Source organism: Lathamus discolor, chromosome 3 (assembly GCF_037157495.1).
Source record: "Lathamus discolor isolate bLatDis1 chromosome 3, bLatDis1.hap1, whole genome shotgun sequence".
Lineage (NCBI taxonomy): Eukaryota > Metazoa > Chordata > Aves > Psittaciformes > Psittacidae > Lathamus > Lathamus discolor.
Genome location: NC_088886.1, coordinates 132,329,104 through 132,355,783, shown reverse-complemented (window position 1 = coordinate 132,355,783; position 26,680 = coordinate 132,329,104). Strand labels below are relative to the sequence as shown.

Sequence of the window (26,680 nt, the reverse complement as noted above, 5' to 3'; positions counted from 1 at the left end):
TGGGGTTGGTTTTGTTTGTATTTTTTTTTTAAGAAGACACTGCAGAAGAGCTAAATTCAGAAAATTGGTGAAACTTCGGTGTCAAAACTTCACAATGACCTTCTTAACAAGCTGGGGGGCAGTGCTACTGGCATTTCTCCTCTTACGTAAGTCATCTATCATATTTCTTTTCAGTCCTTGTTGAGAGCTTTCTCTTTTCCCTGAGCATGGTGGGGTTATTTATGTCCCAGTCTCGTTTTATGTATGAAGTTTAAAACTTAGTTTAGAACTCTGTTTCTTGGAGAGCACATATTTTGAGACAGTGAGGTATTTTGCTGAGTTTTCTCAGCTAGCATTTCCTAGACTGAGTGCTAAAGGGTCTGCTGTGCGAATCCAGAAGATACTGCATCCTTGCAGGTTAGATGGCAGAGGTACTGAACATCCTGTTTGGCACTGTACTTCAGTAGAGTGTAAGAAAAAATTTGATCAATGTGCATGTTATCTGCAAGCCAGTTTTGGTCTTTGCAACTCTCACTCACAGAACCAGATGCTTCTGACTCATTCTGCTTCTAATGCTTCCTGCCAGCCCAAAGCACGGCTTTCTCACAATTTGCTTGTTATTTCACAGTTACTCACATCCAATTTGTGCAGGGAAGAACTGGGGCTCATAGACAGCAAGTGTCAGCAGGGGTCATATTAACACTGGGCTTAATGTAGACTAATGGGGAGGATGGGGCTGGCAGCAGCCACAAAGGCAGAAGTTTACAGTGGTTACTGAGGTCTCTGAGACGTTAAGTAAGACTCATCTTTACCTAATGAACACCTCCCACACTATCCTACTTCATGCAGAAATTCATACAAAATCATCATCTACTCTCGGGGAACCCCATGAGGGCAGTTTGCTCCTGCCTAAGGCATACAGACTGCTTGCATCCACTGGGCACCTGATTCTGCCTCAGCTTCTGTGAGCAAAGCTATCCACAGATGTACAACAGTGCTTTATCCTCTTGTAGTCCTTCTCAGGGTACACAGAGGATGTTGTTGCTCTCATTATCCTATTTGTTGGCCTTTCAAGCCCTCTGCACCTTTCTATTGACACTTCCAAGTCTCCAGAGAAATGGAAACTGTCCACCACACAGGACATAGATAACCAACCATTCTTACAGATGTAGAGTCAGCAACATCTGCTCTCCAGTTACTGACTAGTTACTGCTTACTAGTCAAATGACACAAGTCCCATTAATAAAGTAGCATTTGCTTAGAGCAAAGAGACACAGATTCAAGGGCAGCAAAACATGTTCCATAGCAAAAGGCACTTTGCAATAGATAAAAGGAAAATACATTAATATGCCTCCAACTGACACATGGAAAGGTGCAGGCAATCTATAGGCCTTGGATGGAGGGCTGCCTGGCAAAGACTAGAGCTCAACAATTTCTGTCTCCGTGTAAGAGTGATTCCTGTCTTCATCTGTTACTACAGAGAAGGATTTTGCCTCTAATTTGAGGACAAAGGAAGGACCTCATTTGCCTGGATGCCAACAGTGTCTATCTTACGAAATTCATACGTAGCTGGGAATTTTGCTACACTAAATACCAGCTAAAATACTTCTTTTAATAATGCTTTTCATGAATGATGTCCAGCAGGCTCATTACCAGTATCCTCTTTGTTGCCATGGGCATTCCTTATCTGACTCTGGAACTGCTCAGACACCCACTGTGAGCCACTCCTTTTTACAGCCTACCTCAGGGTTCCCCAGATACTTTCTTTCTTTCCCATTTGCTGCCCCAAAGAGAAATGGTCCTGAACCCCAGGCTGCTGCAGTGCCAGAGGACCAGCCAATATGTGCTGCAATGAGAAGAAATCTGAGATGGGGAGGAAGGGAGAAGAAAGTCACACGGAAGCAGGAGGCAGTGAGAAAAGGGACTACAGCAAGTGCTGTGCACTGAGAAAGACGAGGCACATACTGCCATTTATCCCTGGAGGTTATGGCTGGGAGTAGCTCACAGTATCTGATAAGGTGGGAAAGTGAGCTATTCCTGTTCCCTGATCTTATGTGCAAACTGCGTTCTGCACCACTTTCCTCACTGCACTGACCTATGGGCAAGGCACCTTGAGAGCACAGTTACATAGTAGAGGGCACAGGGAGAACAGGATGTCCCCCAGTGCAGCTCAAAAGCTGTTTCCTGCTTTGTCCAGTGTTGTGTGCCATCTGAGGAGGGCTAAACCAGCTCAGGGACACACTGGGATCACAAACCAGGGCTCTCACCCCAGTCCCAGCCTGGTGTGTTTATTTGCAGGTCCACTGCCTTACCAGGAGCTCTGCTTTGGAGGAGGTAGCCACAGTGGCAGAGGACTGTAGCAGGCAGGCAGAAGTAAAAGTAAGCTGAGTGCCTGGCTCCAGCATACCACATCAAACACCGCTCCTCAGGCAGGCTGCCTCAGCACAACCACGCTTATTCTTTCTCTCTTTCCCCCCAGCTCTAATCCAGGACCTGTCTAGTCTGCTGTCTCATCTCCAGACTGCCAACATCACACACAGAGGAACATTCCACAGCCATTCCACAATGCAGCCCATACCTCTCACCAGCCTCCTGGTGTGGCCAGGGCCCCAGGTGTGGCCAGGCCGGTATTATAGTGCCAGTTGCATGCTATGCCTGAGCTGAGTACATAAGAGAGGTGAGAAAGTGCCATCAGTTACTTCAGGACCCTTTGGAAAATGATCCATGAGTCACTCAAGTACAGATGCCACATTCACCTGCAAGTCTCTTCCACCCAGAAGCAAATATTCTGCAAGTCCAGAGGGCTTGTTCAAGATGTGGGAGTTAGTCTAAATACAGAGATAAGGGGTCCGAAAGCTAGCACTGGGACTAGAGCACTCCAGAATTTAAGGCATAATTTCTAACCTCTCTGTAGCAGGAGGTTTGTGTATATCCCCAAAAGATCTAAATTGAAGATGGGATCTGGGTCAAACAGCAACATGTGTGTTTGATTTAGTCAACCCACTTCTTTTCATCTAAGAAGAACCTGAAACAAACAGAAGCTAGCTAACACAGTCCTCACCAGCAAACTGTGTTTAAGCAGCACCCAGTAAACAATATTAAACCTTAATTAAAACCATATTGAAAATATGAATTGGAAGTGTTCTCTCTAGTCCTGTGGGTTTTCAGAGATTTCCCTTCCTTTCTTTTTAAAAAGAAATAATAATTTAATTTCAATATATTAAACTGACCTACATAAAATATTCCATGTAAAATATTATTTCTGCCATAAAACACATAATCTGTCACTGGTTTAATTCCATTAGAAAGCATACATTAAGGTCTATGTATAATGATCATTAGGATAATAAAAGTATTACAATATCACTTTTATTATATTTGAATTTAAAACATTCTTCATATGAGCACAAAGAATAATTAAAGGGATGGAAGAAAGGTTTTTTTTTTTTTAATTTATAATGAAATAAATTCACAGGCGAGAGCAAAGAGACTGGTTTTTAATCTGGAAATTCAGAAGCTTTTTACACTCATTATATAGTCTTAGATTTTTTCTTTCTTAAATTTCCTTTTCTTTCTAACTTTGATTTTGGTCATTTGGGATAGCAGTTTTTGCGATCATAGATGCAATTGGATTCCTCAGCCCTGCCAACTCCCTTCTCCAAGTGTCATGGGGGTTTTGGAGAGAAAACATTTCTGCTTGTATAAAATAAGTTTCCAGACTTTTTAATTATGAAGAAAAGTTTGGCAAAAAAAGGATTTTCAGCTCAGAATTATAGTTCCCAAAATATATTTGCTTTAAAACTCAACATTTCTTTTTTTAAGCTTGTCTGCAGATTTTTGAGGTTTGGATTGTAATTTATGAATTTGGGATTAGAAATGTGATTAAGACCAGGAAATAAAAACAAATCTGTTGTGAGCCACCCAATATATCAGATATTTCTGACATAACCATGGAAGCCTCAGAGCCCACACTCAGCTCAAGAGTTTCAGCGGTCTGAAAAGCAGGCACAGGATAGATTTCTGTAAAGGTACCAAAAAGGCTGGCTTTGGAGTGGGAGGACTGTGCGTCAAGTTTAAAAGTAATTGTATTTCTATTGTTCGTTTTAAGGGACAAGAAATGAAAGCATAGCTCCCCAAACCTCAAGAAGCATGCTGTTTTAAAATGCAGGAGTCATATCTGCGATTAAAGCCTTCTCATGCCCCAGGCACCTCATGCAGCTGCACATCAGTTACATCATTTGGAGCTACTAGTAAAGACTTTGCTGGAAATAATGCCCCTCACTGAAAAAGAAAATTTGAGTGTACATTTTTAGCCATTTCCTATAATAAGCAAGCAACATTAAAACTAAATGTAACCTCTGCTTTCTCTTGACTTCTTTTCTTTTTTGAAATTTTTGAATATTTCCTCAAAAAGTTATGTGGGAATGAATAGTTTTCTTCAAAGCCACTCCATGCTGAGGGCCTGCAGACTTTGAGCATCAGGCAGCAAAGCTCACTGCTTTATGGAGAAGGGAAGGGCCAGGATGGTGTCCTTTTGATGAACAGGGAACTTGGCATGGGAGTCTCTGAAAAGGTTACTTCCAGCCCATAAGATTCTCTCGCAAAAGACTCTCTTGTCTACCAGCAATAAATCACATTTTGAAGCCTGGAACTATAAGAGGGACTGGCTCACAAATTTTCTGGAGAGGGGTGCTGGGGTGTGCTATATTCTTTCTTGTTAGCATGTCATTACATTTACTGCATTGATAGTCTTTTTCTTGATTTATAGCAACTTTTCTTGTATACAGCTTCCAAGCTTGCATGAAGGAAACTCTGGAATAGAAACAGTACTAACACAACATAAAATATAAAAATTTTGTATTTTCCATTCTGTCCAAAACCTGGCATGTGGTGCTCACATTCCTAGGATGCCCTTATTAACTTGACTGATAACTATTCACTACTGCAGGAAGCCTCAGATCCTTTCTTAAGTTTTACCAGGATCAACCAGATGAGGCATTCTCCTTCAATGTAGAGTATTCTCCTTGATATCCTAACAGGACAAAATTTTTCCATTTCAGATTTTTGGAGAGCGAAGGTTTATGCTTCTGGAAACTCAGAGGAAGAAATAGGTGAGTCCATGGTGAGAGTTTTGCTTCCAGACAGGAAATTAGCGGCAAAGAAATACAACAAAAATTAATGTGCTTAGGAGGCTTTACATACTTGTTATGTGTAGAAGGTAATCACCTGATTGCATGTTTGTATTATGCCTAGCACAGCAAAGTTCTGCTGTGTGACTGGAGCTTTTAAAGTACTTTTGGATACATACTATGAGCATAGGGAGGACAGATCCTGAGCACAGGCCCTCAACACAGGCATCCTTCTGCCTGACAGGTTAAGGTGGAGCCTTGTATACACACAATGGTGAAAAAAAAAAAAAACCCCACAAAATTGCACCTAATTTACACTTAAAATTCCCCTGCTTCCTCTGTGAGGCTTTGCAGAGGCAGAACAGTTGGGTAGGGCACAAGTCTGGGGAGTGGGAAGTGGAGATGAAGATAAGCACATGCAGCTATGGGAAGCAGGAATAAGAGTTTGGCAGGATACAAAATGACAAGGGAGTGAGAATGGGGAATTTAACTTTTCAGGGGTGGGGGAAGCAGAGCCCTAGCTAAACAACTCAGCTGAAACCTACGCGTACCAAAGGCTAAAGTTATTCATTATCTTAAAATGGCTTTGCATTCCTTAGCTGCAAGTTGACGTGGTTTCATGATATACAGAGGGCTGAAAGAGTAGACTCTGTTCAGGTACCTGGTCTGTCTCAGCATCACCAAGCCTTTCTGAAGAATAAATAAGTTTGTTTATTTAGAGATGCATTTAAACTTTGGAAACTTCATGTCACATCTGAAACACAAAGACTGCATATATTACTTAACGGTGTATACTCACTGATTCGTTTTCAAATCTGTTCGCAGACTTCACATATGTTATTATAGGAGTTACTCTGGGAGCATTCCTAGCAATTGCTTTTGTGGCAGTAATAATCTGCATGATCAAAAAACAGATGATTGACAATGTTTTCGGAGGTAAGAAAAATACTCCTGCTTTCTTAGTCAGAGATCTAGATCTCCTTATGTTCCAATACAGCAGATCTGAGCTTCGGTGTTAGGAATTGTGAATGTGCCACAGCTCCAGTTTTCCTCTGAAGAACTATTTTCAAAAGTGTCTGAAGTTCTGGAGTCCCTGTAACTGCAGATTCAGATCTTGGTATAACCAACTCTGCTCTTTAACCCTATCAGAGAAACAGATTCACTTCAGCATACTGCTTAGGTATCTTCTAGAATAACTTAATTTTTAAACAGAATTCTGTCTATTCAACATAAGTTAATGAACCTGTTGCATCTGCAGAATGGGCAAGAGGCTTGCTCACACTTCCTAACCAAAATTACAATTTATTTCACTGATTCTGGACTTTTCTTTCAAATGCCACTGGCTCTAAGATATGCAGTTTCCATCAGAGTACATAGCAAAACTATAAGTTTACCACTGCAGCTGGTTTTCAAGTTGTTACAAGAAAGCGCGTTTTTCATCTGAAACAGGCAAAGGCTCTTTGATCTAAAATCATAACTGCTGGTAGTAACAGTTCCTTTTGAGTTCATACCAGCAATTTTCAACCCATACTTTTGGATTCAAAACCAAAATAATGACCATCATTTCAGTAGACAGAAGTTAGTGACAGGCAGAATTTGTCCCATTGCCCTCCATCCTCAGATGCTCTTACTTGGTGGGACTCCAAAGTGCTTCAAAGAGCAATACAGAACAAATACTATGATTTCTTGCACTGCTGAAATACAGCTATCATCTGTGAAATAAAGTTACAGCACACGATAACACTCAGCTGCAATTAAGAGCTAGAAATAAAGAGCATAGCACATAAAATAACAACAGTTAGTGGCAAATAAGGAAAATCAAAGTCCTGGCAGATTCACTGGAACTTCTGTATAAGTTATTCTTTTTTGCAAAAGAAGAGCTCTGGGACTTTGCTAAGGCAAATCTTTGCAGCCTATGTTTTGCTTGTTAAGAGAGGTCTGTACTCTTAACAAGCAAGTAGTGCATGAGAATTTGGCTTAGAAGGAAACCATAGCAGAAATGGAAGCAGTGAGGCAATCTCATGTAATACGTGGGGAAATAATCCTTACTGAAAGAAGAGGAACTATAAAAAGAGTTTAGGGACTGAAAGCCTTGCTTTCTGTATGCCATAGAATCATAGAATGGTTTGGGTTGAAAGAGACCTTAAAGATCATCCAGTTCCAACCCCCCTGACATGGGGAGGGACTCCATGGTGGATTTAAAAAATCTCCAGAAATTCAAAAAAGCGCCATTACAGCTCTGGTTGCATGCAAAATGTCAGTTTTTGCAGTCCACGTAAAAAAGTAATAAAAAATCATTTATTCTGATAAATATAGCCAGTTTCCCCCATGAAAGATGAACCAGACATTAGACAAGGAAAATGCAGTGAGAGAACTCAGTCAGGCTGCTACAGCACAGGACTAGGAGCTGCTTGTCCATCTGCTGTATCCAGAAAAGTTTGCTTCTGTGGCTATGTTTTTGCATTAACCATCATGCAACAAACAAGAGGCAATTTTCTGGCATCCAGAACTGTCTAACTCTATTAAACCACGAGCACACCATGACTTGGTAAACAGGAGAGCAGTGATCTTGACTGTTAAGCTTGGAGTGCACCAGACTGAGCTCTATGGGCCTAGTACTGCTACAGTGAGCTCAGCCTATCAGTCACAATCTGATTTCATCCCATTTAGAGTACACAGTGGTCTTTTAAAGGATAATTTTGAATACAGACAGCCCAAGTACCTCAAGAGGATACAAATGACAACATAATGCCGCTTCCTGAAAGACAAATGGCTAATACTTTTAGTGGCACTACATAGCAGACCTAAAGGGAGACTGCTTCCACCTCATTCTCACCAAGCATCTACCCTCAAGTTTGCTTCTCGTGATGCTCTGGAAATGTGCTACAATCATTCTGAAAACATCCGAAATATTAGCAGAGATACAGGTCTGAGAAAATTGACATATTATAACTGGAAGAAGCAAGGACTTTAGGAAGGTTGCATGACTCTACTAATATCAAAGAGCTTTGCCTCAGAAAGAATGGGTGGATCTTACCAGCTACAACTATGTTCTGGTTGCATCCTCCTAACTTCTGAGGAAGCCTATCACCATTTTGTTCCTGGTTTCTTAGCTAACCGTATTTTCCTGTTGTCTTTTTAGAGTCAGATGGCAAACTGGATAGAAGGTAAGAGTCATTGTCCCATGCGTTTTTTGAGGTGGTGCAATACACAACCTGTAATGCTTAACTTCTCTCTTTATGCATGATGTTTCCCCGCAACTGTGATTTGAGTAACACATGACATGCATGAAAGCATGTAGTGGACTATGATAACGCAGTGTATCTAGTGGATCTGTGTGGAAAAAGAAAATTTCTTGTAGCATGGTTTTGACATTTCAGAAATAGGAGGAAAATCCCAGCAGACTGAGATTCTTTTTATAAAGAAAATCTTTCAGACACTTTTGATTAAGCTTCTTTTTTATGTTTGTACTACGTATTATAACAGCAAATTCATAAAAAAAAAAAAAAAAGGCATTTTTAAGGGATGAAAGCCAAAAGCCTTGTTTCAAAAGCATTCTTACAGGCCAAAGTCATGCAGAGATCATTCCTGCTGGAAGCAATGTATTTTTGACCTTCACTTGCTTTCCCCTAACCTAGAAACAAGAAGACCAGTTCAGGTTTTGGGCGCGTGATGGATTCACAGGCAGAAGAGGCAGTGCTAGACTGCTTAGGCAACAGCTACTCCTCACCTTCTCCAAGGACCAGCAGTAGGGTAGAGATGTACAGGAGCAGGGATTTTGGACTGCAAGTTGTCTGTTGACTGATGGTAAGCTACAGATACTTTTTTGTGTCCCTTTGAGACATTTTCTAAGTGACTAAAGAAGAACATTAGACATTAATTAATCAGCATTTTCATGAACTGAAGGCAACAGCTGTACTCAGTGACCTAAGAAATGTCTTTTGGCCTCCCTGAGACAGCTGGATAGAAGGATATCCCCGTCACAGTCATTCTTCGTAAAGAGAGCAAAGCATCTCTTGCTGACTTTGTTGCTCTTACACTCAATTAAAGATGCAAGGTGCAAGGGCACCCCTTGCAGCAAGCACTTCAATATTTTGCCTGTCCAACAGAGAAAGGCAAAGCATCTGTTATTTTACCAGGGAGAAACTTCCCCAAACTAACACAACTGTCACAAAATGTTTCCTTTCCAGTAGCACACTATTCTCTTATAAGACACTGAAAAATTCTGTGCATTAACCTAAAATAGATTAAGACTAATATCTGGCCAGAGGAGCTAACCTAGAATGCCCAGTAAACTTTCTGGTGTATTAAGGATGGTACAGACAGAAAAACGATGGGAAGGGCATGATAAAGCCAAGCCAAAGCAGAAAAGCCAGAGACCAGAACCAACAGAAAACAAAACAAAAGGAGAAGAGGCACAAAGTCAAGATCAGACACAGAAGGCAGTAAATTTACTGCCTGGGTGAAATGCAGATGGTATGATAGATCAGACAATCTATGAACTGCTCCTTGTTTTCTACATCCCCTTGCTGCTTATAATGTGTGATATTTTCTTTTGAGACAGTTGGAACATCTATGATACCATCCTCTGATCTTTCTAGGGAAAGCGACTGACTTTGTCACACATCAGAATTTTACATCTTTAAAGACGACCTTACATTGACTCCGGCCTACAAACATTTGCTAAAAGGCAGAGTGAAATTTCCAGCTTCACGCCAAAATCCTGGTTTTAAGGCTGGAAACACGACACAATACTCAAACGCTTTGCCTTAGAGCTACTGACACTCACCAGTTAAAGAAGCCGTAATTCCACAATGTCTGAGGGCAAAACTATGTATATTAAATATTACAGTTGCACAGCCATCTAGAATCACTCAGGAACGCAGGGAACCTGAAACCCTCAGTGATAATCGAGATTATCTCCAATTCTTTAGGACTGGAGATGAGAGCTGGTGTATCTTCTGCAGACAACTTCGTTGTCTCTTGACCAGTTATGATTATTAGTGTTTGTTCAGGAAAAAACCTTAATCCAACTGATAGAGCACTCACCTTTAGCCAAATTTTGTTGTAAACTTCACCTCATTATTCCCACAAGAGCCTCAAGCCCTTTGGTAATTTCTCTCCCTAGCTGGCATATACTTTGAGTAGCTGTCACCCAGCACAATACTATCGTAACCAAAGGAGCTGTTCAACCTCATACTAGTTGAAGGCCTTGATGCAGATAATCTTTTTTTATGCTAGAACCCCAATTAGCTGGTACTGAACCTAACCAACACATTGCAAGAACAGGTTTCCATTAAAATCGGGAAGCATTCCAATGTGTCCCACTTGATACTTTCCTAAACACTTAAAATGTAAGTGCTTCTACATCCACATGACAATGACAGCTCATTGTGAAATAATTAACAGCATTTACAACTTTATTTAGTCAGGTATATAATGTTAAGATTTAAATGATCAATTCATAATGGGATGCCCTTAAACTCAATGGGATATTTACTAACATTTGAGAAGAGAAAAAGGCTTGAGGCAAGCTTCTGTCAGCTAACAAAACAGTAATTTAGATGTCAACTGACAATTATTTAATGTCCTCTATTTTAATTAATAGCTCATGTCACTTTCAAATGCCATCTTGGTGTAAGCTTGGTAAATTATAATGCCTAAAAATTTCATGCAAGTTTAATGTATTAATAAAAATGTCTGGGCACATTTAATACCAGCAGTATTTTGAGTTAACTACAGTGCATGGCAGCCAGATTTATTTTGACAGGAGACAAAAAAAGAGACATACAGAGGCAAGAAGAATGGAGAGAGAGAATGTTTACTGAAAAGGCAAAGGTACATATTTTAAACCCACTGCTATAGTAAAAAGGAATCTGTTGCCTCAACACATCCTGGGCAACAGCACACACCAAAACTCCCCATGCCACTCACTGGGTTTTACAGACCCCCAGATAAATCACTCATTAGGAGATCAGATTTTAAATGCAATGTACAAGTCATTCTGGTTTTTGATGGAGGAGAGGAAGAGCTTGGAAGGTGCATCAGCCAAGTGCCAAGCTTATCAGTCATTTTCTCTTGCTACCCAAAGCAGCATCTAGATGTTCTCTTGTATTTTCTCTGCTTGACTTCTTGCAAGGGACCGATTTATCTTTCCTTGCTAGACTATGCTTAGGACACACAAGGTATTCTTGAGAATATTGTGGAGAACCAGAACATTCTTTAGGCCAATGGAGGCAGGCTTGGAATATTATCGCACGTTGCAAGTCTTCGGTCTCCTCATTGCCTAACTCTAAAAACAGCACCATGGTAATACACTAGGTGAAATCATTCACTTGGAAAATATAAATATCAGAGGTGGTTGGCATAACAAAGGGGCAATCACATGCAGGTTTGAATGTTGAGCTGCTGTTTCTTCCAACTTCCATAACTGCCTTAGCCTTAACATTTGAGCCAATAATCTTTTTCCTAGCATTTTGTCATGTTCAGATCTGTAGCCAGCTGCACTGACAGGCAGACAGTGAACAGGATCTGATCTAAAAATTTCGTATCCTTCAAACAGGTTTAAAGTTAGATAGAAGGACAAATCTTCTGTTTTGGATAGGAGAGCATCTCCTTCTGATGTAAATAGTCCAGACTGGTCTGCACCATTTACCAAATAGGAAGCCAGTCAGGCAGGCATGAGTCATACCACTGATACACCTGCGTCAGAGCAATCCCAGGCACAGCTACAGACTGGGCAAAGAAGAGATTCAGAGCAGCCCTGCAGAGAAGGACTTGGGGGTGTTGGTTGATGAGAAAATGAACATGAGCTGGCTTCAGTGTGCACTCGCAGCCCAGAAAGCCAACCGTATCGTGGGCTGCATCAAAAGGAGCGTGACCAGCAGGTCGAAGGAGGTGATCCTGCCACTCTGCTCTGCTCTTGGGAGACCTCACCTGCAGTATTGTGTGCAGTTCTGGTGTCCTCAACAGAAAAAGGACATGGAACTGCTGGAACAAGTCCAGAGGAGGGCCACGAGGATGATCAGGGGACTGGAGCACCTCCCATATGAAGATAGGTTAAGGAAGTTGGGGCTGTTCAGTCTGGAGAAGAGAAGGCTGCATGAAGACCTCATAGCAGCCTTCCAGTATTTGAAGGGGGCCTATAGGGATGCTGGGGAGGGACTCTTTGTCAGGACTGTAGTGACAGGACAAGAGGTAACGGGTTAAAACTTAAACAGAGGAAGTTTAGATTGGATATAAGGAGGAAATTCTTTCCTGTTAGAGTGGTGAAACAGTGGAATCGGTTGCCCAGGGGGGTTGTGTGTGCTCCATCCCTGGCGGTGTTCAAGGCCAGGTTGGATGAAGCCTTGTGTGGGATGGTTAGTGTGAGGTGTCCCTGTCCATGGCAGGGGGGTTGGAACTAGATGATCTTGAGGTCCTTTCCAGCCCTAACTATTCAATGATTCTATGATTCTATGATACTATCAGCTGCAAATGAGAGACGCAACCTGTCTAATCACTGGAGTCTGAGCTCAGAAGTAAACTTAACTGGAGACCTAGTTTTGATGCTAGAAGTAGTTGAGAGCGCCACAAGAGTGTGTCCCTTGGAAAATGCGCCCAAAATTTACAACTAAAAATCCACACATATTGAAAGAAAAGAGATTTTGGCCTTGTCTGAACATGTCCTTGGAAGAGTGGTGCACAAGAGAAAAGGATCGTGTTCTAGAAACACAGGTTGCACAGGACACTGGGCATTGAAATGCATTACAGTGACTCAGATACTGCATCAGCTATTCGCACGTAACACTATACATTCGATCTGCAGCCAGGGAGTGATACTGTCTCAGCCACTCTACTATCCATTGAAATTATATCTGCTTAAGATGCAAGAACATATTGCTGCTCTACTATAGGCATGTTCAATGGCAAAAGTAACTGAAATAGCATGATGCCAAAAATAACTCTGCAAAAAAAATATTGTTATACAGTTCCTAATCAGAGTAACTAAGATGTCCTTTCCACAAAAGATTTTTATACAAAGAGAGCAGGAAACAGGGGCTGCTATTGCTTGTTGTAAGCCATGCTACAACTTTTGTGAGCTTTAATTACTTTTCAATGAAGTCATTTCCTCCTGTGTAAATACGTCAGACTTGGAGACATGTTTTCTTTCACTGACCTGACTTTAAGAGGACATTTTTCGCAGCAGTAAGGTATCTCACTTTGCCGCCTGGAGCAACTGGAATGAGGCTAGTTCATTCTGCACATTTTGTTTAAGCCATGGGCTTCCTGCTGAGACCACCATGAAGAAGGTACCAGAATTTGTTTGGACACCTTTGCAGAGGAAGATTATATCTATGACACAAAATATGTGACAACTGAATTATTACTACAAAGTACTAACAAACATTGTCAGCTGCAGCTGTGGATACGAAGAAGCACACATTTTTCTAAGCATAAACCTACGTCTGTCATATGCCCCCAGGAGATGAGCACTATAGCATTCTATCTTTACCTGCAAGATTACATCCTGTACCTTCCAAGTTTCCGATTGCTTAAACATGCTCCCTCCGTTGCTACCAGTTGTCACTTTATCTTTCTGATTCGCCTCTTTCAGCACATGGGATGCAAGTAACAAATACAGGCATAGGAAAGGAATTTGTTAAGCACAGTCACTACTATTCTGAGGAAAGCTTTTGAGTGTTACCAGTCTTACCAGAAGAGCAAGTATTGGTATGGAATGGTTTGGAAAGGTGGCATAGTCTTTCATGTAGAGTCCCAGCTGCTTGATCTCTTCCCAGCCTGGTCTTCAGACATGTAACAAGGAAAAATCCTCATCCAAAAGATGGTGACTGATGGAACAGAAGAGGCACACCTGTTATCAAAAGCCATCCAACACCACTGACGCTAGATGGGGGCAGTCCTTCCTGAGCGGCCTCATATTTCTGCATTAGCAGAACAGTGCCTGGAATAGACAGAATCTTCCAAGTTGCTTTATAACAGCAAACAAAACCCAGAGCTTCAGTTGTCAAAAACTAGACCTGACGGGAAGACACCCAGGAGAAGCCAGCTCACACTGCAGCATGGATTGGCCTCCCTGTAACAACAATCACTTCATATAGTCCCACAAAAACACACCTCAGTGGATCTGCCCCAGCCCACTGGTTACCTCCCTTTCCCCACTCAGTTCGGTTCTGCCCTTGTTGAGTGCAGCCATGGCATTCCTGCCATAGAAAGAAAACATTGTTTGGTCTGGAAAGAGAGGAATATGGGAAAACAGTTCAGCAGAGGAATATGGGAATACAGAGAAGAAAACAGAACTGGAGAAGGTACCAAAAAGCTTCAAAGGCTATCCAGCTGTCACCTGCCTATGACCATCACTGTAGCTGATGGAAATCGCAGGGCTCTGTTGCTTCTGATTAGGAAGCATCTATTCTCCCACATCTATTCTCCCATCTCCATTCTGGCCATCTTTCCCAGTGCCTCCTGAGCTTTCTTCACCCCTTGCTTGTAGCCTACACCTATTTCTTCCTATTTGGAGGACTAGAAATGGTGATGCCCATAGTATAAATTATATATATGTATATATTATTATAAAGTATAAATTTGCATAGTATAAATGCAAAGTATGCCACAAATATAAATTTGCATTGCATAAATACAAAGTATGCCACAGCTCCCCCCATACCTTTCAGACCACTGCTCTTGGACAAACTGAACGCATTCTTGACCTTGTTTTGGGCTGAGTGCCTTGAGTCTTCATCTTTCACAGTTCCATTCCTGTGTGCCCCAACTATCTTTTGGACTTGTGGAAGAGGCAAAACTAAGTTTCAATGTTCCAGTTCCTCCCTACAGAAGTTGTGACAAGTCCAAAGTGGTCTTCTTGTGCATGGTCATTAAGCATCTTGCAACAACAGAAAAGAAGCATTGAAGGGAAAAAAAATTAGCCATACCCTACATGCACCCCTGTTCTCTCTAAGTCCCCAGTAATCCAGACAACTTCCTGGATTTCTTCAGTAATCCTCATCTTCCTTAGAGCCACTGAGTTGCCTGCATCTTTGTTCTCCTAAAACAAGCTTCCTTTTTCTTTTCCTCTCCCAGGAATATTCCTTTTAACCTATGACAATCAGTGTCATCTTCTTGGATCTGGAGAAAGTGGTCATGTAGATTCAGCAGAATCTTTGACACCTCTGGGGTCAAAGACTTGAGAGTTTTTTCTTAACACCCCTCAGCTAAATCTTAAGTTGTTTTTTCACTTGCCACTTTTTTTTTTTTACTCCAAGCAGCCCTTTGCACGGTCTTTCATTCTGCCAACTAATATTTTCTACAGACAACCCAATCATCAGGTCAACATGAAGTTTTCATAAGTTGTTGGAGGTTTACAAAGGATAAACAGAGTCAGCAAAGACACTTGGCCTCCTCCTTGATAAGCCTTGCAAAATCAGTCAGAAAGATTCCTTTCTGGTCTGCTTTGACTGCAGGGTTTCCCTTCACATTGGCCAAATATCCACTACTGGGGAAATATATCCACTAATCCAAATATCCACTATTGACCACCACCGCTACCAAATATCCACTACTGGGGAAATATATCCACTAATCCAAATATTCACTATTGACCACCACCGCTACCAAATATCCACTACTGGGGGAATGAGAGTGGAAGACAACTTGGAGGGCTACAGTCCTCTTAGTAAAATGCTTTTGCATTTCTGTTGAAGAAGCAGACACCACATGCACAAGATGAGCCTGACCCTCCTGATACACGAGAGCAGGCTCAGTTCGCTCAGCACTGTAGGGATTAATGGATGGTTGATAGAACAAAGGCTGCATTCAGTGCCTTAGGTTTTCTCAGTGCACATCTTGGGAACTGAGTTTAATGAGTTTAAAGATGCACAAATGCCGTAATAATGCATGCTACTGCAAATAAATGCAACTATGAACGGAGATGGCCTAAGCAACTCCAAGCACGTTTGTGTTAAGTGTTAAAAAATGAGCACATGATCTCAGCAGAAATGGCTGTCTCAATTCCTTGTACACATATATTTGCACAAAAAAAAACCAACCCCTAAATACCCATTCTGGGTTGAGGCAGTGGCCACCAGTGACTAGAGATTTTCTGCCTGGTTCTGTCACTGTCCTGTTTAGCCAAACTTGTTCTTCTGAACAACCTTGGACAAGTTACTTTGGCTTAGGTTACCCTTTCCATAAAATGAAATTGATCTTTATATCACACATTTCAAAGTCATGGACATTAAGCTTTGCACTGTGCTGGGGACACCAGGGTTTAAAAAGCACTACTAAGGCACCCTTTAGGCACTTTCAGGCTCTCAGTTCCTCTTAGCACCATTCCTGAATGGGGGGAATACTTCATATACAGACACATATGCACACAGAGACAGTTTATGTATATATATATATCTCCACACACATATAGCCCAGACTGTTAGGGTAAGATTAATTCATTAAACCCATTTCCAGGATACAGCATACTTCACTGATGCCAGCTACCAGCCTGATGGGCAGAGCCACACTTCTGGCTATTTTTTGCTACTCCCTGGCCACCCTCCACATTCCCTAGGAGAGCATCTGGCCCGGGATGCCTGTGTTCCCCTCAGATCTGGGGGCTGCATTTGTGGTTGACCTTTTCACAGCTGCCAAACAGGGAGGAATCCTTACTCCTTCCTACCCCTCTGCACAACTGTTCGGGGCTAGTCTCTGAATCATTTGATTGTAAGAGTTGGTGCCAAACCTGCTGATTCAGGAGAATACTTTCCTAGTAATGTTCAGGCACCTGTTAGAGGGAATTCCTTCCACAGCCATGGTGGTCTCTGCTGGCAAACTTGCTGGTGCCACTGATTCCTGCAATAAACAAGTGACTCTACTTTTCCCTGGAGCTGCTGTGAGTCTGGATGAAAAGAGATAAATGTTTCTGGAAGAGCACCCTCTTCACTCCTGTCAACAGACATCCAGGGTAACTCAAATATTAGATGTCACTGAGCAGAGAATCCCCTGCTCCCAGGAAGCACCTGTCTGCCGTCCAGACTGAGCAGCTTTATGTTGGCTAGGGCTTGTCAGGGAGGTGACAACATGGGATTAGTTAGGAATGAAAGCTGCTGCCATAGCTAAAGGACAGCTTCAAAACAAAACAAAACAAGGCCTCCTGATGCAAGAGACTGAGAGTTCTACAGCTTTTAGCCAGAGAGAACAGCATCAAAACAGAACTCATGCGTATTCCAGCTCACAGAATTTCTTGTGCTGCATTTAATTTCTAAGCAAGTTCACACTAAACAAATGAAAAAGGAATCACTAATTTCAGCTGGAATTTCTTTCAGTAATTTCTCAGAAAATATGAGTGTTTATAGAGCCCTTTTTAAGTATATGTATGTAGTCTGACAGATAATTAATTTCTTAATAATTAATTAAGAGTTCTTCCTTAAATGACCTGTACTAGGTATCAATAAATCCAAAGTCTGGTTTTTTTCTGGTCGTTGCTTATAACCGTCCATCTCCGTATTCCATTGGCACTTTACAGCCTGGTGTCAGAGAGCAGATAGCAAGCTGAAAGAAATGACCAGTGATGATGACTTCTGCCTTACAGGCTGCAAATGCTTGGGGACTTGTGGAGAATTTTTCATAGGTTCATAGAAGTTCATGGGCTTAGAGGCTTTCCATATGGGTTTAAATTGGCCTTAAAGATACACCAAAGAGGCCCACAGCTTCAGTGGAAAATTTGTATGCACTTGTAAATGAACAAAGACAACAAAAGCACTGTCTGAAAAGTAACTAGGTGCGGGGTCGTATTTGTTTGTTTATTTTTCTTCATTAAAAACAACACCTGGTCCACTCTCAAATGTGATTTACTACACAGACATTAAAATGCTTGTGCAGGCACAAGAGGTGTGGGAGAGAGGGCCAGGAGGTGGAGACAAGCGCTGAAAAATAGCTACCCCTTTAGGTGGAAATACTGTTTTTGAAGTGTTTGTGAACTGGTTCTTTTGAGTGAGCTTCAATGACTCCCTGGACAGTATCAAAGCATGGGATCAACAGAGTGTACCATCTTTAGAGACAGTTCTCTGCTTCCCCCTGCCTCCCTGTGCAGCCACATATTCTGGTCAGGCAGTCGCACATCTCCGTGGCCTCGTGGAACTGGCCCTGCCAAAAATCTATATGGTATAACATAAAAATCATTTTCAGAGTGATCAGGCTGTTCAAGGGCACCTGTCACAAGGGAAGTAGTGAAGTATTACAGCTGAGGTGCTGGGGAAGCCTGGACCATCCTTTCCTGGCACTGGCATTGTTAACAGTGGGAAGGCTGCCTGAGAGCATCAGCAAGAACGCCACTCTCTTTAGGTGACTTACCAATTGCATCGAGCTAAACGGAGAAGAGCATTGGCTTCCCATCTAGTCCCTTGTTTTTCTTTCTGTATGCAGAGGACTGAATTACTTAGGATTATGCCACAGGCAGGACATCACATAGAAACAACACTGACAGACAATGCCCTTCCCAGTATTTCCCTGACACCTTCTCCTCAGACAAAGGCTGCGGAAGGGATAAAGTGAACACCCTGAACCTAATCCATTGCTGATTCACCCCAGTTAGCTCAAATCACTTTGCACTGGCCTTGTTTTGCATTAATTTGTTATCACAGTCAGAAGAAGAGGATAGAATTGTTGTTTTTAATGGCTGCAGTTCCAGCCAGGCAGGAATTTGCATAACTTGGTTCACATGCTCAAATCTGTGTTATTTCATTTGAAGAAATTTTGACAAGGTCATAAGCTCACCCCATGTCAGGTCCCCTGATTATGTTTTGAAATGTCTCCTTGTTCCGGGAAAGAGCTGCCACAAACTGTTTGGAACAAGCTGAAAAATGTTGCTGTATAACTGTGACACCCTGGGTAACATCAGAGCTGTATCACTAAAAGAATCCCTTGTGTCTGTGAAGTGCCAGACACCAGTGCAGGCAAAAGAGGGATGAGGCAATCCCCAGGTACCTCCAGTGTAGTCACCAGGTTGCAGTCAAAGCGGGCTGGCAGGCAGATACTGGATAGGTGCTGACAAGATTCCCTCCTTGCATTTCAGCAGACACCTCTGGATGCCCTGGAAGCTCCCGAGGACTTGGCAAAGCGGGCAGTGTGGAAATTCAGCTCTGAAAGCACTGCAGGACAGTGCAGGCACTGCCACCCTATAGATCTATGCTGATTCACCCCAGCCCCAAACTAGAGAAAGAAAGGAGGAAGGGGAGCAGAGCAGAAAAAAATCTCTCTAATTCCAGCCTACATATGCTGACTCACCATATGGTCTCCCATGGGTTGTATGACCAGTTCAAACTAGAAAAATGAGAATCAGGTCTTAACTTTCTTACAGTCACTAATGGTTAGTGCAGTAGATTTCACTGGGACAGAAAATTTCAACACAGCTTTCTAGAATACACATGATGAAGTTCCTCTCAAGAGAAGGAAAAAAAACTGAGGGAAAAGATAAGAAGGATATCCCTCCCTGCCTGCCAAATCTCCTGTGAGCTCTGTCTTTAGCAAAGTCACCAGTTAACTGCTTAAGTAGTATTGAAGGAAAGGGACTATGATGAACACTATTTCCCAGTAGAGTCATGAGATCTAATATAAATAAGCTGAAGGCTGCAAGGCAAGATGGTAAAATCTTGGAGCACATTCTCCTGGAAGGCATGCTAAGGCACATGAAAAACAATAAGGTGCTTGGTGACAGCCAGCATGGCTTCACTAAGGGGAAATCCTGCCTGACCAATCTGGTGGCCTTCTATGATGGGGCTACAGAACTGATGGACAAGGGTAAAGCAGTTGATGTCATCTACCTAGACTTGTGCAAAGCGTTTGACACTGTCCCACATGACATCCTTCTCTCTAAATTGGAGAGATATCAATTTGATGGATGGACCACTTAGTGGATAAAGAACTGGCTGGATGGCCGCACACAAAGAGTTGTGGTCAATGGCTCGATGTCCGGCTGGAGACTTGTAACGAGTGGTGTCCCTCAGGGATCGGTGTTGGGACCGGTCCTGTTTAACATCTTCATCGCTGACATGGACAGTGGGATTGAGTGCGCCCTCAGCAAGTTTGCCGATGACACCAAGCTGTGTGGTCCGGTTGATATGCTGGAGGGAAGGGATGCCATCCAGAGGGACCTTGACACGCTTGTAAGGTGGGCTGATGCCAACCTTACGAAGTTCAACCACGACAAGTGCAAGGTCCTACACCTGGGTCAGAGCAATCCCAGGCACAGCTACAGACTGGGCAAAGAAGAGATTCAGAGCAGCCCTGCAGAGAAGGACTTGGGGGTGCTGGTTGATGAGAAAATGAACATGAGCCCGCAGTGTGCGCTTGCAGCCCAGAAAGCCAACCGTATCCTGGGCTGCATCAAAAGGAGCGTGACCAGCAGGTCAAAAGAGGTGATCCTGCCCCTCTACTCTGCTCATGTGAGACCTCACCTGGAGTATTGTGTTCAGTTCTGGTGTCCTCAACATAAAAAGGACATGGAACTGCTGGAACAAGTCCAGAGGAGGCCCACGAGGATGATCAGGGGACTGGAGCACCTCCCGTATGAAGACAGGCTGAGAAAGACGGGGCTGTTCAGCCTGGAGAAGAGAAGGCTGTGTGGAGACCTCATAGCAGCCAGTACCTGAAGGGGGCCTATAGGGATGCTGGGGAGGGACTCTGTCAGGGACTGTAGTGACAGGACAAGGGGTAACGGGTTAAAACTTAAACAGGGGAAGTTTAGATTGGATATAAGGAGGAAATTCTTTCCTGTTAGGGTGGTGAAACACTGGAATCGGTTGCCCAGGGGGGTTGTGTGTGCTCCATCCCTGGCGGTGTTCAAGGCCAGGTTGGATGAAGCCTTGTGTGGGATGGTTTAGTGTGAGGTGTCCCTGCCGTTGGAACTAGATGATCTTGAGGTCCTTTCCAACCCTAACTATTCTATGATTCTATGATTTCCAAACACTGACGCTAGATGGAGTAAAACTGAATAAAAGATTAAGAGCAGTGAAGACAAAAAAAAAAGAAGTTCCTGAATTTTCCCAGCTCCTAATGTGTTGCTTCTTTGAATGCTGATCTTTGATTATTGCTCTGAAAGTCACAATATCTCACTCTCTGTACTTTACAGGTCAAACATGGGATCAAGCCAAAACAGGTATGCGTGGGGACAAGGGGGAGGCTGGAGGAGCAGAGAGATGGAGTGACAGTACTAGGCAGACATGTAGATGCTGTAAAAACACATCAACATAGGGAAAGGTTACACATTCATGTAGGTAAAGGAAATGTTGCACAGCAATAAAGGCTGTGGGGCTACCCTATCTTCCTAGTAACAGCCCAGATCTGCCAGACACTCTGCATGGCCTAAGGCACGTAATTTAACAGCCTCATCCTTCCCAGCTCTGTACCTGGAATACCCTAACATAAGGCCCTGGCATACTGCAAGACTATCTGCCCTATGCAGCTGCAATGCAATTCCCCCAACATTAGCAGATACTCAAACTGGTAAGCTCTTGGAAAGATGCAGCCATAATATGGATCTACGAGCTGCTTGCTCAGTTGGTCACTACTCATGTGGCAAGGCAATGCTGGGAAGTGGCCCAAATAATAATAATCCAGAGCGTGCAGTTCTTACAGTAGGATGCTGCCCTAAAACGCATTGCTTGCTGCTAGTTGATTCATACCTGGCAGCGAAGAAGGCATTGGGAAGTCATCACAGCAGCAAGAATCACACATTTGTTCTGTTAATTCGCTTAGGAAAAACATATACCTCCAAAGATACACAGATACATCTAGGAAAAGTTAAGTGGAAGGAACTTCATTAATGTAATTTCAGCAGCTCTATTAATTTTCTAGAATTCTTCTAATTTTTATGTGGGTGTCGCTTAGCTCAGCTTTTACAATGATGCTGTGAATCATCCCAGGTAAAACCAAAGCCAGCAAATTACTGTTAACCTGTGATTATTCTTTCTTTTCAGAGATGACATCAACATACCAGGAAAACAAAGTACAAATGATCAATAAACCTTTTGCAATCAACAGTTACCTGGTCTGAGGATCAATAAAAATCTCCTGTACACAGGCAAGAATCTCACCAGTACCAATTCCTTTCTTTGTTCTTTAATTGAAAGACGGATTGATTGATTACAGGAAGTGCGTGCTAACTTCAGTCACCTACACACAAGAAGCCTGTAATTCCCAACAGCATGTATATGAAGGAAATGTATGAGAAAAACCAAATAGATGAGCTCTGCTCATTAGTAGATCCTGTTTAGTCTGTGCTAAGTATATGATCGATTTCTCAAATCAATTAAATCAAGGTAGAAATACATTTCAGCAGCAGAATTCATGGTCACACCTGTATTTCAAGATAGGTAAATAATGACTGAAGTAACTTGAAAAAAAATATCATTCATTTGACGTTGAAGCAGAAAAAGGCTTCTCAATTTTTTCAGGAAATACATGTTCTGTATTAATAGGAAAACATTTCATTCACACTGAAGTTGTATCTTCTTTAGCTCTAGGACTAATGTCTTGTATAATTATATGTGGTAGTTCTAATCTCAGTGTTTTAAATGAATCATAATTTAAAATTAAAAATTCCTTTTTGAAATAATGGCTTTTACATTTTGTTTTTAGAACATTGAAATAAAACCAGTTTAGTACTCTCAAAAAAAAAAAAAAAAAAATTCTGGGCCCCCGAAGCAAAACATTTAATGCCATCATTATAAAACAAGCTAATCTGACACTTCCAAAATTCACCCACCCCTCTTTTTTAATATAAAACAATGAACTAAATTCAATCAGAATTTGTGAATAATCTCAGTCTCTCAGCCCCTTCATTCTTGTTCTAGCAGTGTATATTCTCTTGAATTTGATTTCATCATGATTGTTTTGCCTGACTCCAATTATAGTGCGAGTGACAAGAGGAAAAAATAGAGCTTTGTCTCAGAATATTTGGAATAGTTTAAATCATTTTAAATGGCTTAAACCCAAGTTGCTTTGTAACACATTCCAACCTTTATCAAAGCTGTGAGCCTGTAGTTCAGAAAATAATGCTATAGTTCTGTTTAACCCACTTCTTTCAAGAATGCTGTATTACAGCAGATATTTTCATCACAAAGTGAGAAAAACAGGAAGATTTTTATATTTCAGGCCAGTTTTTCCTTTCAGTTTGTGAAGACAGGGCAGCAAATGCTACTTGGCTAGGAGCAATGCCACACTGGGCATCCCCTCCTATTTTTGCAGCTCCTCTCAGGAAACCCAGCAGGATCCAGAGGCTTGAGAGCCTCAGGTAGATGTCACACACAGCATCAAGTAATGTCACAATATTTCACAGGCATAGCTGTTATGTCATAACATTACAGGATGACTTCAAGCAGGATGTTACATTATTTTATTGCAACTTACAAAACCCACTATCCAGACCCAAAGACTGCAAACTGTAAATAGATTGGATCTTCCTAAACTTTACACTCAGGCCAATGCCTGCAGACATATGGATTTGTTTTAATTGCTCATCTAACATACATTCCTAAAGTTAACTTTTAAACCAGTGTTTGCTCTCAGTTATGCTATGTGGCAGATCATAATAAATTTCTTTCCAGTTTTTCACTACTGTAATGTAACAGAAGGTATCCAACTTCTAAAAAAGTAATCCAACCTAGAAATTCTGTGTATTAGTAAGAAATATAACTTCAAAACCTGATGGAAACCAAGGCCTCCCATCCAATAATCAACTTTCAGACCATGAAGAGCTGCAATTAACCCCGCACATTAAAGCCAGTGCTGATGTGCTGAGTCAGGGATTTAGAGTGAGCACACTGTCAGATCATAAAAGCAGATATATCAGAATTTTGTTTCTCTGAAGAATAAGGTAGTGTATTACTTGTAACTGTAACTGAAAGGATTTGAATATGGTTTTGTTCTGACCTTAGGAAAGCTGGTAATTTTCCAAATATGCAAAGAAAACTGGATTTATTTTTTTTTGCACATTTTGAGCAGCAAAATGTAAGGTTTATTTTCAGAGAAAAATAATATATTTCCCTGGATTCCTTGGTGTCTGTTACCCAGGTCAGTAACACTGCAGTTCATTAGCAGCATTTGCTAACAGATAAACTAAAGCAGTAATGTGATACTTGTAAGTAATTGTGCATGTGTACATGTGTAAGCGAATAAACCATTTTGTAAGGTATCTGCTAATTGATTTGCTTCCTTTAGTACCATTTTAATTAAGACTTGGAACAGAAGAGATCATGTGGTCAGGGAGGGAAGCTATTACCTTCCCTTATTTGTGTGAACAAATGTTTCTTTCACATCATTTCAGTACACTATGGGAAATAAAGATGAAAATAAACCAAAAATGCTAAGCTACAAGCAGTAGAAGAGAAAAGCGTGGAGAATTAAAGTTAGTAATCTTCATCAGGCAAATGTACTGGGTGGTGAATAGATTACAAATTCCCTGAACCTTGGTGTGTGCCTTGGCTCACTGGGTATGGGAAAAGGATGGAGAGTGCTGAGAAAGACAGCTGAGGACAAGAGACCCCCAGAGCTGCTGCTTCTGCTGCCACTGAGAGGTCTGGGCACACTTAGTAACTGCCACTGCTGCACAGGGCTGCTGTGGCAATCTTTTGCCACCCCAAGGAGTTGCTTATTTTGTCCATTCTTACAACCAGTTTTACCAACACTGCTTGCAGCATCAGTAGCTCCTGAATTTGGGCCAAGTAGCACAGCACTGCTTGGAAATAATCAATAAAGGAAAACCAGATGAAAGGGGAACATTTTGGAGGCATTCAGTCAAAAGACAAAAGACAGTGTTAGCTTCAGTAATTCTTGATCAAGGATGAAGCCCTGGCATTCCACAACCAGCACAATAGACATCTGCGCTCGCCTATTTTACTGTCCAGCACAGGTTATGCCGGCCCATGCTGAGCACTCCGAGCTTGCTGGCATTCCCTTGAATGGATAACAGTGGGAAAGCCTTTGGAGTCGGCATTTGGACACATGCCCCAGTTATGTCATTCTGGACCTATCATCTCCTCATGGCAGATGCACAGCAACATAATGATGCTTGTGAATAGAGTTATTCAGAAGAGAAGACAGTTGCAGACACAAGAAGTGAGCTAAGAGGTACATACACAGCATTCATTTCTAAGGAGATAACGATGCAGCATTGGCTTTGATTACAATGCATGTGCCACACTAACAGTGGGATCATTCAGTTCAAATCCTGCTGTCAGCTACATCGGTGCAAATCGAGACTAACTGCAGGAGTCACACAGCTTGGCACAGCACTCACTCATATGGTAATAAATCAGACAAAAATCCACTGGACTCAGTACAACTGCATGGGTAGAAAAGAAGTGCCTATGGGAGAAGTCCTGTAAATCAGACCTCACTAATATCAATCGGCTCTGAACAGTGTGAGGAAGAGTCTGATTCATCTCCTTCCAAAGAGAATGAATGGCAAACGTAATAGTCAAAACAGTTGCAACCTGAATCATTCTTGGCCTCTCTAGTGCCTGTAAATGAAAGATCAGATCATTTTTGTCAAGAGGTTTGTTTTTTTTTTTGGGGGGGTTGTCTTTTTGTGGGGATTTTCTGTTTACTTGTTTCTTATACCTGCACTTAATCAAATACAAAAGACTAAGACTATTAAAAATTATTTGACTCACAACCAAATATGGAAAAACAAAAGCAAAACGAAGTATCTATCTAGCAAACCTGCTAAAGAAAGGATGTTTATACCATACAAATAGGATCTATAGAGGCTTCACACTTCTGAAAATCACACTAGGTGCACACAGGGAATAGTAGGATAGCCAGCACAGGCCTGACTGAAGTCCATCCTCTCCAATAGCCTCTTTGACAGGGGCTAATAGCAAATATCTAGATGAAGTCTAAAAGCATTGCTAGCGTATGTCAGTGCTCTCCTAGAAGACCCCACTACCCGACAGGAAGCTTCTGCTTAGTGTCACTCAAGCCAAAAGTGTTCCTGTTAAATTTATTTATATTCTAATGTACTCTCCTTCCATAGTCAGAAATGTTTTATTCCACAGACACTATATATTTATGCATTAAAAAAAAAAAAAATAAAAAATCACAAAAGCCTTTGCCCTTCCTGTCACTACATCTGTGAATTTGTATGGTCATTACTAACACAGAAAGAAAGGAACTCACATACTCCTAAGAAGGCACATCTCTCTCATTTCTTCACAGAGGGGGAAAATGAGACATGGAGCAGTGCAAGTGTTGCACCAAAGGCCAATCCAGGATCAGCAGAGCAGAGAATCCAGACAATGCTTTCCAAGTTCAGCGTGGGTGACCTAGTTATTAGACCATCATTCTTCTTTACTGCAGCCTTCAACAAAAACGCTGTTTCTGGAATGGTTAGGTGTTAAGTATTTTGCCTTGTTGAATATATATGGTTTTGATTCTCATATTTCAGGCTTTAAGCCCTAGAAGAACCCTGTGCTTTTATTCACAACTGCATCAAACAGGAGCCTCAGCAAAGTCAGTGATATTACACTGGGTACTGTGTGAACACTGTGTGGACTAATAACAAGCCCAAATGAGTCACAGGCCAA

The 26,680-nt window shown here is 41.8% G+C and overlaps 1 protein-coding gene across 4 annotated transcripts; it reads left to right on the top strand.

Moving 5' to 3' along the window:
• TMEM273 (transmembrane protein 273) lies at window positions 1–24,288 on the top strand. 4 transcript variants are annotated; one of them, XM_065671841.1, is made up of 7 exons: window positions 1–146; window positions 5,040–5,090; window positions 5,934–6,044; window positions 8,251–8,275; window positions 8,747–8,915; window positions 21,226–21,252; window positions 22,073–22,127. In XM_065671841.1, exons 1-5 carry the CDS (start codon window positions 95–97, stop codon window positions 8,907–8,909), a joined length of 402 nt encoding a protein of 133 aa, XP_065527913.1. In that variant the 5' UTR covers window positions 1–94; the 3' UTR covers window positions 8,910–8,915; window positions 21,226–21,252; window positions 22,073–22,127. The 4 variants fall into 4 exon arrangements, with proteins under 4 accessions (XP_065527913.1, XP_065527915.1, XP_065527914.1 ...); XM_065671843.1 differs by lacking the exon at window positions 8,747–8,915 and having other exon boundaries at window positions 22,073–24,288; XM_065671842.1 differs by lacking the exons at window positions 21,226–21,252; window positions 22,073–22,127 and adding an exon at window positions 9,710–10,808.
• Window positions 24,289–26,680: the final 2,392 nt, after the last annotated feature.

What these genes read in the sequence shown, in the direction of transcription:
- TMEM273 (XM_065671841.1), top strand. Translation starts at nt 95, where the DNA reads ATGACCTTCTTAACAAGCTGGGGGGCAGTGCTACTGGCATTTCTCCTC. An exon ending in AAACTCAGAGGAAGAAATAG is followed by an intron (nt 5,091 to 5,933) that starts GTGAGTCCATGG and finishes ATCTGTTCGCAG; the next exon opens with ACTTCACATATGTTATTATA. An exon ending in GATGGCAAACTGGATAGAAG is followed by an intron (nt 8,276 to 8,746) that starts GTAAGAGTCATT and finishes CCCCTAACCTAG; the next exon opens with AAACAAGAAGACCAGTTCAG.